We start from the raw sequence: 19,845 nt of genomic DNA on the forward strand, positions 1-19,845 counted from the left end.
GTAATAAATCATGACCTAGATCATGTATAGTCGGACTCTGAATAGCGTTCCTAGATCTATGAATTAAATCACGAGTCAAGTCAGCTTTGGTTTTTTGAATAATGTTCATAACGTTGTGAACTAGTTAACGCACTGAAAATCGACTTGGTAAGAAGATTGCGCAAACGGTGACTGAAATTCACAAAACAAAAACAAATATCTCCACTCATTAAAGCGTTATGCAGGCGTTACTGAAGGGAAATTAAATATAATTATAAAACATATTATTTTTGTTCGTGGTCCTGTTTTCGTAGCGTAAAAGTGATTGTTCATGGCACTTTATTCATGATATTTGGAATAATTTTTTATTTCGTATACTCCAAATTTGTTCTGAAAAGTCTGGAAACGCTACAAAACTATACCCTGATAACTCAGCTGGTCCATGGATGCTGTTTTTTCAGCCCCAATAAAGAAAAACATCCGATCTAATTCAAATTTGTCGAGACCTGACGGCATGTTATTCGGTCGTAACCGATATCTGCAAGATGCGGCCTAGCCGCTTGCACGTTCTTTTGTGTAATCTGAAGCCAGCAAATGCTATTAGTTGCGATAATCACTTGACGTCGGATTATAGCGTCTATGTTCCAGCTCATGACGTGGAAGTAGATGGCGTAGTATCCGAGGCGGGTCTCATATGCGAATTCCTGCTAGTGGATGGGGATTCCCTTAATTCTAGGCACGAAAGTGCAGGATTGAGAGCAATTGCATTCTAGCATAATAAAGGGCGAAACAAACTAATATGTCAAGCCGTAAGAAAGGATACCGAAAAGTGCATTTACTTTGGGGAAAGCCCTCACGAACTAATATCGTGTCCTGCGTTCAAACTGCGCAGGAAGAATCGCACCTTTGCAGACATGTTGAATTAACTACTTCGCTTGCAAAAAGGTGTACTCACCTCGTCCAGGGACATCCAATATCACAAGCGTCTCCTTTTTCACCAGACACTTAGTTCAGCAGTGGACCTATGGAATTTTCTGACATCGTAAGCAAAATATTCACAGCTTTCGATGTTTCTGATTCTCCAAAAACCATTGCTTTTCTTCCTATCATAGGAACACTTTTGACGCAACCGACTTAATCTCGTCTCCAAGCATTGAAGCTGTCACTTGTTAAATTCAAATTAAATGATTGAAATACTCGCTTGTCAAGTTTAGAATACATCGGACTAAGCGAGTACCGGGCGCGAGTATCCGCAGATGATCTTCTAAACCGTGATGGAATAAAGAGTGCTCATAAGTTTATGCGAAAAAATCCTTCGCGTATAAGCAGTTTTGGAATGTTGGGACGCCGAACAACTTTAAAACATTTGCATCATTCGCGACAAAAGTGTAGAGCTTGATAAAAGCCAAAAAACGCGATTATTGGCGCCAGTTCGTTAACGGGCTAAGAGGAGAAACATCAATGAGCACTCTTTTGTGCACCGCCTACTGTGTACAGTACTAAACGAGAGCGTAAAATATTCCAGAAAAAATGGGAGAGGAACTGAAATTGCGATTTTGAAATGAACATTGTACAACTTGTAATAAGTAATAACCTTATTTAATTAAATTCAATTTTGGTAGTCAAATTTGGTTTGGAATGATTTGGAGTTTAAAATTAATATAAAATTTAAACTAACTTAAGATTTCTCAAAAACTTAAAAAAAATCGTTTGGGTGGTCTGGAACGAAGCAGGGCGGACAACAGCTCCCTCTATAAAGTGCACTGCGGTGACCTTCGGATTCGCTTGCGCAAGTAAGTGATCCAGGTATTGATCACCCCCGTCACTGGGGACATTCCAACAAAGGAGCCCTGCTCATCTCCTCCCTAGCTAAAAACGAAGGAACGCTGCCGTACCAACTAACGAAACTGTAGATGATCGTGGCCGTGGGGATCCAGACTGGTCGGAAATCACAACCCGCCATTAGTAACATCCAGTCAGCAACATCAATAGTGTACCGCAAAGAGGGGACAATGGAGCAGTAATACACGGTAAATTTAATTTGTTTCCGTTGTCTTGTTGTGTAGGAAAATCCGAAAGTATTGGTAGAGGTACCTAGGCCGCCCTGTCACTTAGGGTCTGGCATATGTTCGCGAGGAGCAGATGGTACCAGTGTTCTTGGATATCAAGGTGGCTTTTAATTCGATTTCCATCGGTCTTTCACCTATTTTTAATAATTTTCTGCTCAATTTATTATCTGAGAAGCAGATCTATTTCTCGCCTGGCGACTCAATAGCTATGCAACAGTCAGACAACACTCGAAAGTTGATGAAACTATATGAAGCAAAAGGGAACTCCGATGAACGCTACATTACACTATCCCGGTATCGATGAAGTTTTGGTTTAGGGGGTTGGATGTGGATCGGAATTTTATTCGTGTGATGTCTCGTTTCATGTCCAACCGCAGATACTGCTCTCCACAAGCCCAATACGCTAGAGATGCGAATCCAACGTGTAGTAGATAGCCATCTCTAGCATATTGGACTCGTGGAGAGCAGTCTAAGCGCTGTTATGATATGTGATATCACGACATCGAACATATTGTCTGGTCATGTGTCGAGTATTGTGATGCAAGGTATCAGTTAAAGGATTCCCTTCGGGTCCGAGAAAGATCACCCAACGGTCCAGTTTAAGATATTTTGGTAAGCTGCTATATGCCATATATGTACGACGTGTTCACCCTCTTGAAAACCTACAATGTACAAATCTCTCTTTTCCTCATTTTCAAAAGTACCCTCATTGGTTTCAAGCGTCCTCAATGCGACACAATACAACTCAATGTGTTTCAGATCCACACCGGAGCTCTTCTACGAAATTTTCTGGATATCTAAAGCTACAAAGCCGACAGTCTGATACTAAGCAATCTAAAAATCAACCTTTGAGAGGGATCAGATCCGAAGAAAACCACTTGGTGTTTCATGATTTTTCAGAAATTTGATACTATGAATACAGAAAAAATTGTTGAAACTTAGGAAAGTGCAGGTCTGTCCAGATTACTTTGAAGGCTACAGGCCAAACAACCTTATTCGTAAAACTCCGACAGACGACAACACATGTAAATAAAGAGCTTTCAACAAAACTACTACGTTTCCCAAACAGAGCCCTCAAGATGATGCTTATATGCGACATGCTAGCCGCATCATTCCAACATTCTCACTAATTTCGACGGGCATGTAGAGTTTTGACTGCTGCTGACGCTATTGCTAATGTTGATGAGCCTGTTCTATTTTGACGATCAGCTATCAATTCAGTCCAGCTCAGTAGTGAAACTAGTGGAGATATCCCAATTTCCTTTGAATATACCACGAATTACGCTCGAGAGTGCCGTCTGTTCTCCACGGGTGAACTTCGCCTTAATGCGAATCGAACAACGGGTATAAGAGAATATTTTTCAAAGTGATTACAAGTAAGCGTCTCCCGTCGACTGCTCTTACAGCTGCAAACTATAGTTATTGCTGTAAAAAAGTTGGAAAATTCAAAGGACTCTGTCCCTTACCCAGTGTTTTTATGCGTAAAGAGCATCAGCACTGAAAATACTTCCGTACTAGAAGAACTGAAATAGTTGGATCGTATCGTTGGAAGGAGACTCTCCGCTCCATTGAATTGCGCGTAAATGACTCTGTTTATGGGTTCATCTTTATTCGGCCCTTCGTACAACGCTTGGAAACGTAATTTAATTTTTACTGTTGAAATCATCTGCAGCTGTCGAAATATCCCATGCATTGACGGTCGGTTTCTTTATTAGTATCTAAACATTGTTCTAGTTTTATTGAAGAATAAGTTTTTATAAGAAATACGCCAATTTTAGGTTAAACAATTTCCACTTAAATTATCCGGTAAGCAGTTTAATTTATCACAAAACTAGGCAGTTTATCAATTCAATCACAATTTTCACATCAGGGATTGCTGATACACTGATTGCGCGTTAACAATTTCTGCTCTATGCTAGGAAAATAATTGAGTAAAAAAACCATTTTTGCATGTGCTTTCGAAATTTTTGGATTTAGTGTCCATTTTCGAGATCCGAACACCACCATTACAAAATAACTTTAATAACTAATACTAATAATAATAAAACGTCTATTTGGTGCCAAGTCAGTGCCAGATACTAATGAGACGTCGTCGAAATGCTATCCATAACACATTAATTTTTTTCTGTTCGGAGCTGACGAGTGAGCTGGTATAAGAAGCCAACTAGAATAATGTATTCTTTTTCATAGCTTTCATTGAGCGCATGTGCATTCATTCTTGTTTTACTAGAGACTCTCCGATACGCCTTCGAATAATAATGTAAACTGGGTTTTTGCCACTCAATCACTCAAATTATAGAATCATAATTAAGAAAAAAGACATCAGGCCCTTCTTTGATAAATAGGAAAAGTTTCCACATGAAAGGTCTATTGACCGTATAAAATGCTAGTATACCCGGAAAAGGGCTTCTGACTTTTTCCCGTGTTTTGCTCTTGTCTTACTACGCCATCAAAAGAGCCATTAAAAAAAGGGACAGATCAACTGACCAAAACATGGTGCATTACAACTATCATCCTTTGGCCGAACAACAAAGGGAAAAGTCTTTCGGGAGAAGGGTTCCGCTCCGACGGGGGCAAAAACTCAACAACTTTGTTACCCCAACTTGCTCCGAATGAACCGACTGGCCCGTGTTGCTCGTTACAAACAGACATAAAACATTGTACAAAATTTCACCGTTTAGACCTTATGCTGTGGGAAAATCGAGTGTGTAAATTCACAGAGCATGTAAAATCTTTATCAGACAAAAATATGTTATTTACGCCATTTGGGATATTAGCTGTTAGTGAAGTATCCGATATTTACAGGGAAATTCGGTTTCCATTCAAATGATGGGAAAAAAATGCAGCGACATGTCTGATTGTCTGTGCATATTGTCCTAGGGTAAAACAGTTTACCAACATGCACTGGAGCCCGGCACGATTTGAAACACAGCCGAACTGTAAGAAAAAGGAGGGAGAACAAAACATCATTTCGAAATGGGATTGAAATTACTTTTCGCAATTGTGCCATGTACCGAGTTGGCTCTTTTGATGCTATCCCAGCATGACGGACGAATCCTACTATAGTTAGGTCAAGTTGGTACCATCCATTAAGCCGCTATCGGTTGTTTGATGCTTAGAACCTATATCGGAGCAACCGTCCACCGTCATGGCATACTACATGTGACGATAAATCGATTATCGTTTGTTTGCTTATCCATCGGATGGTGGACCCTTTTATTGATCCCTTAGAAAATGAACAGACTAATAGGAAAAGAACTGCGGATGCTCAATTTAGGTGACGGTTTTAACTGCAAAAAAATGGATCCATTCAAACGATTGCTATCCTGACATCATTGGACGCGTCTACCTAAAAAAAATGTTTCATCGTGCAAGCCTCACCCATATTCGATTCGTTGCTGATAAGGCGTCTCACTATTTTGCCGGCTTTGGCGGTAAAACATGATGATGAGATATGTTCTATAAATGACCATGCGGTAAGCTTGGGTGGAACGCCCAACTCCTACCAGTAGAAGGCAAAGGATTCTTCACATTTCCTTTCGATCATGTCTATATGAGCCTGCCTAGTTTTCCGTTCTAAGTTTACAACTAATTCGCTCTAGAGTACCTATCCGTCATTCAATTTCATTGCTCTCGATTCTCTTAGTCTTAAAGTTGCCGAAAATAGCCAACAAAATCTATACAGTAGAGCCTTGCGGTATTTGTTACTATGTTACAAATATGGTTTCTTTAGCACGATTGGGTGTACCCATGGTTCGCTCCTGCTAGAGGGCCAAAGGAAAACTGAATAGCAGACGCCTCATTATTTTAAATCTTACCTAAGTTACCTGGCCTTGTCCAAGTGTGCTCATACGTCAAAACGGTACTGATTTCCGCTCCATTTCAGGTTTATTACAGGGTCCTTTCTGGTCCATTTCAGATCCAATTTCGTTCCATTCCAAATCCGCGTTCGTTCCATTGCAACCCCTTCTGAGGTCAGCTTCAGATCTATTTCCGTTCAGATTCCGTACTATTTCACAGTGGTCCAGAATGCAAATTTAGCAGGAATTTTCGGATTTTACTAAAACTAAACAACTTAGCCTTATTAAGTCTTTAGAAAAGTTTTCGTAGTTTATGAGCTTCCTCTTTTTGTTAAAACAACAGTTGGGGTGGTTCTAATTTTACCAAGATCGAAAAATTAACTTTTTAATCATTTTAGCTAGAGCCTTCAGCGAAGTTGTAGAACCACAAATTTTTGAAAAGTTTGCTGAAGACATGTAATATCTATCTGTCATACTTTTTATTTTACGACAAATTTAAAGTCGGAGCTTAGGTTGTTTCTTCGAAATACAGTTTAATTCCAATAACTTTTGCTGTATTCATTTAAAACTGAAGTAGTCTTCAGACAACTTTAAGATTGTTTCAAGGCGAATAATTTGTTTCATGGCAACATATAACTAGCTATTTCCGTTGATAAGTTATGAGCACTTTTTCGCCAAAAATGGGGTGGTTTGGAATAACAATATCAATGATTTTGGGGCAAATAAAAGATAATTCTTTTTGAACTATAAATCAGGTCATGATTAGAGTTATAATTGAGCAAAAATGGCGAATACGATATTTTTTAAATTTCATAAAATTGATTTAAAAAAAATTATTTTTGAAATATTAAGTGCCTATATCTTCTGAACAATAAAAGTTAGAGTTTTGATGTACATGAAAAAAATGAAAACTGAAAAAGTTATATTAAAAATTTAATTTTTCTTGAATTGACTCTTTGTAATATGTTTAAATTACTTTCAAGGTGAACGATATAAAAAATGTAGTTTCGCTTTCATGATAAAATATTGCACTTTACACTTTTCTATTATTTTAAATAGTGGGTAGGGTGGTTCTATTTTTTTAAATCAAAATTACCTTTTTAATGGTTCGAGATTGAGTTAAGCTGTCTTCCAGAAAATTGAAGAAAATGAAATTTTAAAAAACTTTGTCGAAGACACTGAAACTCTATGTCGTGTACTTTTCATTTTACAAGAAATTTAGGGAATTTCTTAAAAAATGGTTTTCTTTGTACTTTTGCAGTTTTTATTTTTCATTAAGATCTCTTTAGAAATACTTTCATATATTTTGAAGGAGAACAATTTGTCTTAATATATTGAACCTCTAGCTTCGATCGTTAGAAAGTTATATATACTTTTCACTAAAAATACTATTTTTTGAGTAAATATTCCAAGATATAAAAAAATATCGTATTTGCCATTTTTTGGTGATCTATACTACAAAGCATGCTATTTCATATAAAAGCCCCGGTATTTAGTGTTCAGTGCCCGAATCTAAGATGAAAAAGTTATATTTTTTGTATAAAAGTTCTTATAACTTTAAAACGAAAAAAGTTAAGTAGTTGGTGTTTTAAAGCAAATTATGCGCCCCAAAATAATCTTCAAGTTGTCCAAAGGGTACTTTAGCCTAAAATAAAAACTTCAAAAGTTATAGAAATAAAACCGTTTTTTAAGGAACACCCTAAAGCCTACATTTGAATTTCTCGTGCAATGGAAAATATAAAAGCTAGAGCTTGCATGTCTTCAGCAAATTTGTCCAAAATGTGTTGCTCTACAACTTCATCTATCTCAAACCGTTAAAAAGTTCTATTTTAAATATTGCTAAATTTAGAACCACCCTAGCATCGATTTAAACAAAAAGAAGGGCCTTGCAAAGTACAAAAACTTTGCCAAACATGTTGTAAGGCTAAGTCATTTAATTTTAGCAAAAAGTTAAAATTCCTGCTAAATTCGCATTCTGGACCACTGTGCATTTAATTTACATTTCGCTTCCGTTTTAGGTTCATTTCTGTTTCTTTCAGATTGATTTCAGGGCCATTTCTGGTCCACTTCAGATCCACTTCCGTCCCTTTTAAGGTCTATATTCGTTCCATTGCAGCTTCATTGCAGGTCCATTAAAGGTCCATTGCAGTTTGCTCTCCCCTAGGTTGATGGGTTTGACAGTATTGCAAACATCATCAAGCAAATTGCGCGCATCAGACAATTGCTTTAAGATGGTTATTGCATTACGCCTTGATAGTGGTGCATCGAATAGACCGAGAGGGCTTATAGGCCTTTTTATGTTTTGTGTTTTTCATACTCTACACCACTAATGATCAATCACTAGCCTGGCGTGGCCGATTGGCGGGTCGACGTGGATTTACTTTTGCTGTGGGCCGTGTTTGCAAACATTGTTCAATAGCTTAATGGCGGTGTTGGTGAGCGCGGCTCGCAGTGGCGGTCATTGTGTGCCGATTTATCGGTCGACATCGTCATCGTGCTCAGTGTAGTAATACTTGTAGTTTTTGGTACTAGTGTACAATAGTTGTATGCTAGTCGTATGTCTTTCTGGGTATCTTTGACAGCTGGGTCAGGGAATGGATGGAGACCTGGCGTATATGATAGAATAATGGGTAATTTGCAATGTGCAATTTTTTCGTTTCTAGTTGGTTAGTTTTTCCAGTGTTCAATTCGAGTATTCGATTCGATTCATTCGATAAGATTGGATTGGATAAATTAAGGTACGATTATTTTCCCGACGCACGAGAATCATCAATTCCCGATCAGCATAGTATGACAGAATTCGGATAAAACCCAATTTTCGTTAATGGTACATAAATATCATTTGCCGGCATTTAGACAGCATCAAGTAGTTTGATTGCATGTACACATGTTCTTTTCTTCTACTTCATTAGTCTGCTACGAAACCCGAACCCGACCAGAACCCGACGGGTTTCTGGTCAGGTTCGGGTTCTATAAATTAAAACTTCACGGGTTCGGGTAGGGTTCCGGTTGTTCAAATTTGAATTTATCGGGTTCGAGTCGGGTCCGGGTTTTTGAAAGTTTTATCTTTCGGGTTCGGGTTTTTCAAATTTAGAATATTCGGGTTCGGGTTTTGAACGAATCACACCCAACCAATTTTGGATGCTTTTTGTAGTAATTAACTTTACTTCGTGGTACAAATGGATGACATAAATAACCGTACTAAATCGCCACGTATCGCTAGAATTCGTTATATTTCCTGGTGGTCAAATATTGTTTTTTTATTCATCTATAAAATTTCTTCTGCTTAGATTCGCAAACTACCCGAATTGTTTTAGTTTTTAAACGAGCACTCATTAGAGAGCATTCAACAATAAGTGGTTCGCTTTCAAAAGCTCTATACGATTCATTTTTCATGATAATCATCAATAAACCAAGTCAAAGGAAATTTTTTATACTAGCGCCACTATCAAATCAGTGGTACAAGCACTTTCTGTAAGATTGTCCACGGACTAGGCCGTTTAATGATCCGGATTCCTTCATGAACATACGTAAATTTCCACGATCTTACGTAATCGATCATACAAATATTTTGTGCTCTGTTCAAGCAATTGTAGGAGTTTAGTGTCGTTCCAAGAACTCCATTGGTGATGTCGAAGCATCGCTACTGGCACGCATACCGTACTATCGAAAGCATAAAAGAAATAATGTACCCCATCTTAGACGATCGTCCTAACGCTAATGATATGACACCACGAAAACGTCAAAGAATCTTGATTGACACCATTCGACATTAGCTCGACCGCACCAACCAGTAACGCGGGTGACGTCGTGTAAACTGTCGAAATTATACAAAATTACTCTGGTGGGAATGGTTTTCGATAAAAAAAAAATAGAAATTCTGGTTAAGTGCAACGGTTGTTCGATTTATCGTACTTTCCAGATAAGATATTGACGATTTGAAAATTTCAAAATATTACATTACAACAATTACAAATTCGACGTTCAGTATTAGTAAATATAAATGCGAATTTCACTCGCCAGCAATTCGTTTTTTCCGTACGCAAATATAACTGGACGTGTACGGTACTACTTCAGGTTCGAGTCATCCTTTAATGTTTAGATGAGCCTAGGATTCAGCTCGGGTGCCTAAAATTAAAAATCTTAGGAGTCTTTAATCGATTCTCCGTATAAACAAGTTGGCTTCGAATTGGGCATCTCAATTTATAAATTTTTTGGTTCGGCTCGAATTCGGGTTTTTAAATTTTGAAATTCTTGGGTTTAAGGTTTAAAATGTTCGCACTCGGGTCGGGTTCGTTTTTTTTTTTTTTTTCAAATTTAATTGTTTCGGGTTCGGGTCGGATCCGGGCTTTTGAATTTTCTAACTCTTGGATTCGGGTCGAGCTCGGGTTCAAAAAAAATTGAAACCCGACCATCTCTAGTCTGCTGTTGTATTTCTATTAGTTTGCTTGTAATGAATGCCAAATATAATATCGATCTACTAATATAATATCAATCTACTTCTACTCAATCTCTTTACAACCTTTTATTTTTATTCGGCATGTTATTTTTCCTTTTATTACTGTATCTCAAAATAGATTCATACTAACACTCACTAACACAATAATTTCATATTCTCTCATGTACACTCAAAATCTCTCTCATTCCAAACGTACAAACACTCATGGCCTTCGCGATAATACAAACCTGTTCACAAATGCGAACATGCAATCGTAGTTATCCCCACATACTTACGCGTAAGATCTCGCCAACATTAAAACCTAAAACACTTATAAATTTGCAAATGCTGTCTCATGCATTCCTACCCTCGGTCCTAGCAGCATAGGTCTGTGCCTGCAGTTTGATCAATAACAAAAACAATGACGCAGTGATATGGAAGAACTCACTTTTAGCATTTGAACCGTACACCAAAAATTAAGGGGGTCCTTTTGTGCAATTGTGCAAAAAGTACCTAATCCTCGATAATTTTTTTTTTGAAGAAGCGAAATGATTTAGACATTTGCGCTATTCTTTAAAAATACTTATTAGGGTTTCATCAATAAAATAAAATTTTTCGAATGTAAGGTGTCAAAAATGGCATCCAAAATGGCGGCTCTAGCAATAGGTGTTTTGAAAACCGACCTCATCTGCGGGCACGATACAGGTTGCTATTCGTCGTCTACAAGCATCTTGAAGATTACATTCCGTAGAGGCGCCCCAATCTAAAAAACACGAAGAATTCGATATAGAAACAAAATGGCGGCCACTTGAAAATAAAGTATCGTTTTTTCGCATGATTTTTCCACTTTGGCCGGCTGTAAAAAATCGTTAATGGTCAAAATATTGCGATTTTGGAGGTTACAGCGCCCGAGTATGTTGTCTTCTTTTGGATGGGCAAAACCCGAAGTTAATTGGTAGAATGGTTCAAAAACAAGAAAAATCTTGTTCCGAAAAAGCCGCCATTTTGGACGCTTTTTTGACACCTTACACTTGAAAATTTTTATTTTATTGATGAAACCTTAATAAATATTTAGCAGAATAGCGCACATATCTAAGTCATTTTACTGCTTAAAAAAATAATTATTATTAACATCAGCTAGTTTTTGCCACAGTTATATAAGAGATTCATCCAAGAACAAAAGCGAATATTCGAATGGATACACGGGTTTAAAATCGAATTTATGCACGCGACTCTAAATATATGCTAGCACACTGACAAACAAACGTTCACGCGATCGAACACATTAACGTACAGACGCTCGCTCCCTTCGCGATGATACACGCGCGATCGTGTCCTTATGCCCGCACATATATGAACCGTTCAATGAAATGTCACATTTAGGATCATGGCCCGCTGCAATTGGCTTTAAGCCCTTTCGAGACCCTGGCTCCACAGCTTTAGCAGGACAACTCTCGTAGAAAAAAATACGGAGTTGATTCTACTACAATAACAAGTGCAAAATTGTATACCAATGCACATGTGCCCTACTTAACTGCATTCATATTAAATTCAAATTGTGCAAGCTGGATTTTCGTAAACCGGTCGTCAAGATATTTGGATAATACAGTACAAAAAATTTAATCCAATCACGCGAGCAACTTTTTTCAACGTCTTGAAGAATTGTCAAGATGTTTCGAAAAATAAAGCGAAAAGCGGTCGCAACCCAAAATTAAATGCCAGAAAAAAAGAAAATTGTGGTTTCAAGTGCCAAAAACAAGATTGGACAATCAACACACAAATTGGAACGAAACGAAATTCGAAAAAAAAAAATCTAATTTGTTGCCGTACACTTCACCGTAAACACTTTGCGAATATAAAATTCTATCATTAAGAATGATGGATCGCACCATGAATTAAGTGGTTTTTTATACTGAGAACATTAAAGCAATACCAAATCATGTTAAATATGCCAACGAAGAGAAATTCGAGCCGAAAGTGTTGGTGTGGGTAACCATTTCCGAGAAGGTTGTTAGCTAAACATAGCTAAAGCGATCGATCCATATATTTATATTAGTAAATGCTTGCCGGAAATGAGGCAAATCGTAGGAAAATATAACGATTCAAAAGTAACCGTACTAAAATTAAAAGAAGCTTTTTTAGGTTGTCCTATTTGTTGGTGTATCCTTAGAAGCACAAATACCGTTTGTTCTCCTCCAAATTCCCCATGCGAATCCAGTGTTAATTTGTTCCTTCAAATTTTAGAACTTGTTCTAAATTCAAAAATTTCAACTGAGCGTCACGTGACGGTTCGACAAAAGCACATTCCCTAACCCAAATAGGTCGAACAAGTTGATTGGTCGATAGCTCAAAACAGGAAACTTTTTCCCCTGAATGGATGAGATAAATCAATGAGATAGGATTTCACTTTTCGGCGTAGCAACTTTTACACCGAGGACGGACTCCTGCTACGGTCCAGAAAACTGCACAGATCTGAAGTGACCTGAATTACAACGTCCGAACAGGAACCGGCGCTGGCAGTAATTACATAAACCTATCCGCCACTCACCGATAATTTAATTCAGGTTAATAAAGAGGCTTTTATTGTACTGTTTCCTGGTAACACCACTAAATCCGGGTCGGTGGTTGGTACTGGTAGCGAAAAGGCCGTGACAGCATAATAGCAGCTGTGTGATGGTGATGGTAGTCCCAGGGCAACCCCCATTGCCACGGATCAATGCATTTCTATGCCCTCACCTGCCATGCTTTGATCCAATTGTTTTCGATTCGCTTTGAATGTTTGTTTGTGGAGCCAATGATTTGCTAATTCGTTGTCGAATAGTTTATCGAGCCTTGGAGAGAGAGAGAAGGTGCATTCAGGGAAGCTGATCGGATTATGTTGGCATGGTGAACAGCGGGAAGTGGTCTGTCAGGATTAAAGCGGTGGTGGTAAATTTGGAATCACTTTTTCATTTTACTCTTTATAAACCATTCAAGTAGATTTTAGGAGAGATTCATTTTCAGGGCTGTCGATGATATTATAAAAATATTAAAACTTCTAAAATGTGATAGTTTGTGTACATGACACGACCTCGGTGACATTGAAAATGTCTCCAATTTTTGGGGAGAGCAATGCCAATCAGACGAAAATCTCACTGTCAAGTATTCCAAATTATTATTTGATAAACGAATTTTTTTGAAATAACACTGATGAAGTTGTCAGACAAGCATCTACTTTTAAACCTGCTCTGCCCATTGATTCTACTGGTACTAAGCTTCCCAAGCAGGGACATCAATATGAAGCACCTAAAAGGCATCATAGATGCTCTATGTTGATGTCCCTGCCTGTGAAGCTTAGTTGAATTTTGCATGAGTTTTTAAACTTGTTCTGTAAACTTTTCGTTTCACAGCCGTAAAAAAGACTATTCATAAATTGTCACGTGCAAATTGAATCTACCCCGTCTCCGTTCCCCATTTGTCACTCACGTCCACAAATTCGACTAGTTTTCTTCAGTAAAATCATGTACCTTTACGTTCAGGATTACTCTTCCTTTATTTGGCATCACAACTTATCAGAATTTTGTTATACCTCAAACCCCGTCTCTGTCCTACCTCGCTGCTAAAAACGTGATTTAATTTATAAATGACCAATTTTCAAGTCAAATCTTTCCGAGTGGTTTGGTGGAAAAAAGAAATCAATTCCTTCATAATTAACAAGGTTGTATTCGTTCATTATAGCGAAACGGAAATGAAAAATCGGTTGATTTCTAATTTTAGAAAGCCATCCGATCCCAAATTGTTTTGCCGAACACATGTTTCACGCCCGAAGCAAAAGTTTAACATTTAAAAGCAAAAAAACACCCCCATCTCCATTCTTCCCTTGCATCTGCACGCAGTAATGTTCACCGAACCAGCAAGAGCATAAAGCATAAATCAGACCAAGCCATATGGCCCCCAAAAATTTCTTCAACACGGTCCATAAAGTACTTGCTCCTGCGGCTTACGACACCTTCCCCCCCTCCCGTGTCAAGTGTGTTTCGCCCAAGCCACGACGATGCGTTCGGTGCATCGAAAGAAAGGAACTATTAGCTAGACGTAAAACATGGTTACCTACAATAAGAACGAGAGTATGAGTATGGAAAGTATGTGAGTGGGGGGAAGGTGTTGCATACTTTTCCCAACAAAAAAACTTTTGCCTCATGCATTACGGTACTTTTGCAGATCAGGGCCTCCCATCCGGTTTCCCGGAGAATTCTTGGAAGAGTGCAGAAATTATGCTTCCATTAACAGCCGGGATACCCAGAAATATTAAACGTTGCTTTTTTGTGCTATGGTTCCTGCAGTGAAGGGAAGGGAAAGGAAAAAACTTTGCGAAGGATAATGAAGGCTACTGCTGTTCCCTTCTCTGCAATGATGGTAGAACATTTTTGAACAGGGCTGTTTGTGGTACGGGTCTTGCACATGGCAGTTTTGAGCAATGGACTTTGTAGTGCCCCCCCCCCCCTTCACTATTGCTCGCGTGAGATGGGATGAGTTGGGGGTAAAATGGAACATCTGAGTGAAGATGTAGCAGAGTTAGGAGCACATGCTGGATACTGGCTCAATTGTAGACTAGAACATCTGAAGATGTGATGAACAGGCCTCCAAATCTTCAGGTCCTAGAGTTTTCGAATTTTTAAGTCCGTAGGCCTTCCAATCTTCAGTTCGTTGGATCAAGTCCTCAAGTATTTGAGGCTTACATTCTACGGGCCTTCAAGTGATTAAAGCTTTAAATTACCCAAATGCCAAGTCTTCTAAAACCATAATCAACCAGTCTTCAAATGTTCCAGTCGTCAACCTTTCAAACTTTTATGACTTCAAGTCTTCAGGTTTTTAAGTCTGCAAGTTATCTAAGCTTCAAGCCATCAAAACTTCAGGACTTCAGGTCTACAAGCCTCCGAATTCTCCACTCTAAAGGTCTTCAAATCAATTTTTTGGGTCTTCTAGTCAATCAAGTCTGTAGGTCGTCAAGACCTAAGACCTTTCAGGGTTTCAAGTGTAGTTTTTGATTCACTTTGTATGTCTTGGAAGCTTGGAATCTCTAGGTCTTCAAATCGTCTAGTAGGGGTGGACGTAGCGTAGTTGGTAAATCGATTGCCTTGTACACAGCGCACCTGGTTTCGAGTCCCGACCCCGCAAATAGGGTTAGAAATTTTTCATAAGAGATTTTTCTAACCCGAAGAGGCGAATGACCTTAAGGTTAAAACCTCTATAATCGAAATAAAATTTAAAAAAATAAATCTTCGAGTCCTCGATTCTTCCCGTGTTTTTTGGTACTTAAGATTTTTATTCTTCGTCGAGTCATCAAGTCCATTATTATCCAAGTTTTTGAGACCTCCAATCACCAAAATATTTTTCAGCTCAAAAACTTTTAAACGGGATGCCATCGTTTTACCTCCCTCAGTCGCTTCTGACATCATGCTATTCACCAAAGCTCGTCGAAAGTGTTGGAACGGTCAGATGTCATAACTTTTGTGCTGTGTGCTCTATTCCCCTTTGACCGCTTTACCAACCGAAGTTAAGTGCATAGTTCAAAGAGGATCGCTTTAATTTGAGTGGATTCCGTTTGTAGTTGGCATTTAAAGGAAATTTGCTGCTGCGTCCATCCCGATAGTAGAATCAAATCACAGTTCAAACTTTTTAAAAGAGAACATTATTTGTTTCAATTGTAAGCATGTTTTTCGATTCAATTAGCGAAAAATCATATTCAATAAAAGCTTTAACTTGCCCCACAGTTTGATTACTGCCCTTTTTCTGTGTCGAGCACAATCAACCCAAGCGCGCGTAAAGCACTGGAGCACAAAATAGCAATGCTAATGAAGCTGTAAAATTCCCAACCCACGACACCTTCCCCCTTCGATGAATCCTAGCAAAAAGCCGCTTGAAATGCTTCAAAAATTTGTCATAACAGGAATCATTTCAGAGGGGCGAAGGGGAAGCGCGTAGCACAGCGAAAGAGAGAGAGGGAGAGAGAGAGCGAGACAGGAAAAAAAAAGATGGATCAGGATCCAATTTTTGCCATAATTATGAAAGCCTCCGCAAACCCGGGGCTCGGATTTCGCCCTTGGCCCCGCTCTGACCTACACGCGGAGAGAATGAGCAAAATATTCCATAAATATTGATAACGAAGCTATTCGAAGCTGACACAGCGAACGATTTCAGCCGTCACGTTGCCTGGAGAAAAGCATCATTCATGTTTTCACCTTACCGGTGATGGCGATGGCGAGCTTGCGGTTGTACCATCGGGTCACGGTGCTGTATAGTAGGTGGAAACATATGTTTACAATAAAACAAAGTAGGTTTCTCTTTTTCACTGTGTCCGCTTAAATCTATCCATATTAAATCATTTACACCAAAAAAATTGATTCAAAAACTGGTTCACTTGGCAATCAATCAAACTGATTACTTTCAGAAAGTCGTTTGAACTTCAATCCTCATCGAAACGTTTACTCCGGTCTACGGCTGTCCCTTCCAAGAAGGCAAACTGTGAATAAAGCCTCACACAATACCCCAATATCATTCACCGGCTCCGAGGTTTATTTCGACCGGATTCACGACCCTCCCGGCTCCACTTTCACTATACACTTACGTTGAATGAAATTTACACCCTATCGGCATTCTAGTTCCCCGCCTGCTACGTGTACTTAAACAGCAGCATCTTATTGGCACAGTAGGCGGTCCCAATCAAGCAACACATTTCCTGTTCAAAGCAACCCGAGAACCCCGTTGTGCCCATCATCATCATCATGGAAGCCCCAAACTCATTCGAATCCCATCATTATCACCTCACACTCCCACTTCCACCGACCCAAACCGAAACACGCTCTGGGTTTACATTGCGGAAGTCGAATATCTGCGCACCCACCCGCCCGATCCTTGTAGCTTCAATCAGATGGGGCCCGAAACCGGAACGTGTATCAGCCATTTATCCTAGATACCCCTGATCTGATGCCGTTCCCGCTTAATGAGTCCCTAATGAATGGGGAAACGGTCTTCGGAATAAATTGCTTGCTATTGCCAAAACGTTGCTCGTTTGTTCGTTACCGGAGCAACGACCGATTCCCGGCTCGCTTTGTTTGTTTTGGTTTCGTTCGTTTGTTTGATCTACACCTTTGCGCTTGTTAGATTGGTGAAACTTTCACCAGATGATGGTGGATAGGTCAATTCGATGATATCGTCGATTTTCGGGAATTCTGCGTTATTTGCTACAGTCGAACTTCACTCATTTGAATCTTCTGACTTCTGAAACATCTTTCTCTTTTGGTCAAATTTTGATATTTTCACCATTTTTTTTGACATTTCAAGAAAAAAAAATCATGAAAAAACAGATTTCCAAATAATTTTGAGCATGACAGTGTGATAAAAAAAAGTATTGCTTTCGAACACGGACTTCAATTTGGTATCACTGATTTACTATCTCGAGATATCTGACGTTTAAAATACGCCACACTGAGAATTTGCATTTTTACATAACCACCCTCTCTTTTAGAACTGAAGTAGTTTGTTTGACCTCCAAATTAGCCGTGTAAATAATTTGGACTAGTCCATTAGAAGCTGAAAATCTAAAATCACGTTCCTTAATTGTATTCATTATTGCGAAGCTACAAATGTCTTTGACAATTCACTTGTACTATTTACATGGTCAATTCTTTGCGATTTACTTTAAGCAATGTTCTATTAACGACTGATTCAGACCTGTCAATGGCCCTCGTTCTAGAAGGATTCGAAGAGACTTTCCTCGGACTGCTTTTCACAGATTGTAATGACACTGACAGATAAACGGTAAACTAAAGATAAGGCTGTTAAGTCTATTCAAAGATACAATGTCAGTATTTTCTATGTAAACAATGCTATTGTACTGTCAAAAAGTGAAGAATTCTTTAATGATTCCTTTATTTACAATTGAAACATCCTCCTCCGATTCTATTATGTCAAGTAACGAATCCTTTCGCTCATTAGTTGTGACTTTTCGTTTAAGCTTGCGTCTAATTGAATCAGTGACTTACTCGATACCCATCATAAGTTAGGATGTTAACCCAATTCCTTTTCCCAGTGAAACCGATACTATTTCCCGTTACTGTGCATCTTCTCCTTGGTAGGTAATTGCAGGATCTGCGGTAGGCCCAGCCCTACCAACCAGAAAAAACCACTAATTAGGTTAATGAGATACACCGGTCGGTGGAGTGCGGGGAGTATCTTCTTTAGAGAAGGAAACCAAACCGGACTTACCTTTCCGAAGCTGCCCTTGCCGATGTTCCGCAGAATCTGGAAGTGGTCGAAGTTCACTGAGAGAGAGAGGGAAGAAAGGAAATATAAAATGAAAATTAGTATTTGCTGACTATTGGCGGGGCGCAACAATATCAACTGTCCATTTGTTGCGGGTTGCTTTGCCGGATTAGGTCAATGAGGTGCATTCTACATAGACGAAGCAACGATACGGGCCTCTTACTTGTTTGTTGTAAATTTAAGATGTAATAAGTTTCGATTTTCTCATGAGGCAAAACTGTGTCAGGTTCTAACCCCAACTTCCGAAACTGACAAAGTTTCCGATAAGGATTTCGCTTACCACAACCACGTAAACTGAACTAGTAGTTATATCAGAGGTTTGGTGTCTTTGGCTAAATTTTTCTGGTCAAATCTGGCTACATTTTGAAAATTTTGGCTTTGATCTTGATAGTTCAATCTGCTTCCTCGTCTTGTACAAATCGGAAGTCAAAAAACGCGTGAACAGTAAACAGACCAAAAATACATACAGCTACATCACACGAGACATGTAGTACTAATAACGTCAAGCCGAGGCAGAATGTTTCGTAGTGAAGAACAACATGAAACATGACGTCGAATACAAAAACGTCAAAACTAAGATCTTCTTGCATATGGACAATGATCTAACGGAAATTCGCCTACACGGTTTGGCATCGCGTACCTAGCACAGATTAGGCAGGCGCCCACGTACCTGCTCTGTAACCAGACAGCACACAACAGTAAGCCATGCACCGAAGCAACTAAAGAAAATTCATCTACTTCAATCAACACTAACAAACAGCCTTCCACATCTGCTGATACGCCACAGACAGTCAGCTAAAAAACAAATAGCGGGGCAAACAATCTTCCACCGTACACCAAACCAATTGCTAGCATATCTAAGGAAGCTATAAACTAAAAAAAAGACGGCTATGGGGGTTGGCGTAGCGTAGTTGGTAAATCGATTGCCTTGTACGCAGCGCACCTGGGTTCGAATCCCGACACGCCCCACATGGGGTTAGAAATTTTTCATAAGAGATTTTTCTAACCCGAAGAGGCGAATGACCTTAAGGTTAAAACCTCTATAATCACAATAAAAAAGACGGCTATACCAGAGTCACTCGAAAACACAAAAAGCACCAAACATCTAACAGCGAAAATCGAAGCTGCTCTAGCGACGACGACACATGGATGCAAACACGAGCGAGAGATAAAGGGCAGACGGAAGGTTCAGCAAGCAGCAGAGGTTAAACTATGGTTATTGCTCACCACTGAGAAAGGAAAATTAGCTCAAGGA

At 39.0% G+C, this 19,845-nt stretch overlaps 1 protein-coding gene across 2 annotated transcripts in view; it reads right to left on the reverse strand.

Annotated features, from left to right (window-relative positions):
- LOC131687088 (serine/threonine-protein kinase 32A) overlaps positions 1-19,845 on the reverse strand; it is a 279,046-nt gene that overhangs the window by 175,865 nt on the left and 83,336 nt on the right. For both annotated transcript variants that reach the window (XM_058971135.1, XM_058971130.1), the window contains exon 3: positions 18,534-18,589. In XM_058971135.1, coding sequence (XP_058827118.1) covers positions 18,534-18,589 — 56 coding nt within the window. The remainder of the gene's footprint in view (positions 1-18,533; positions 18,590-19,845) is intronic.

This window comes from Topomyia yanbarensis, chromosome 1 (genome assembly GCF_030247195.1).
Source record: "Topomyia yanbarensis strain Yona2022 chromosome 1, ASM3024719v1, whole genome shotgun sequence".
NCBI classification, from domain to species: domain Eukaryota; kingdom Metazoa; phylum Arthropoda; class Insecta; order Diptera; family Culicidae; genus Topomyia; species Topomyia yanbarensis.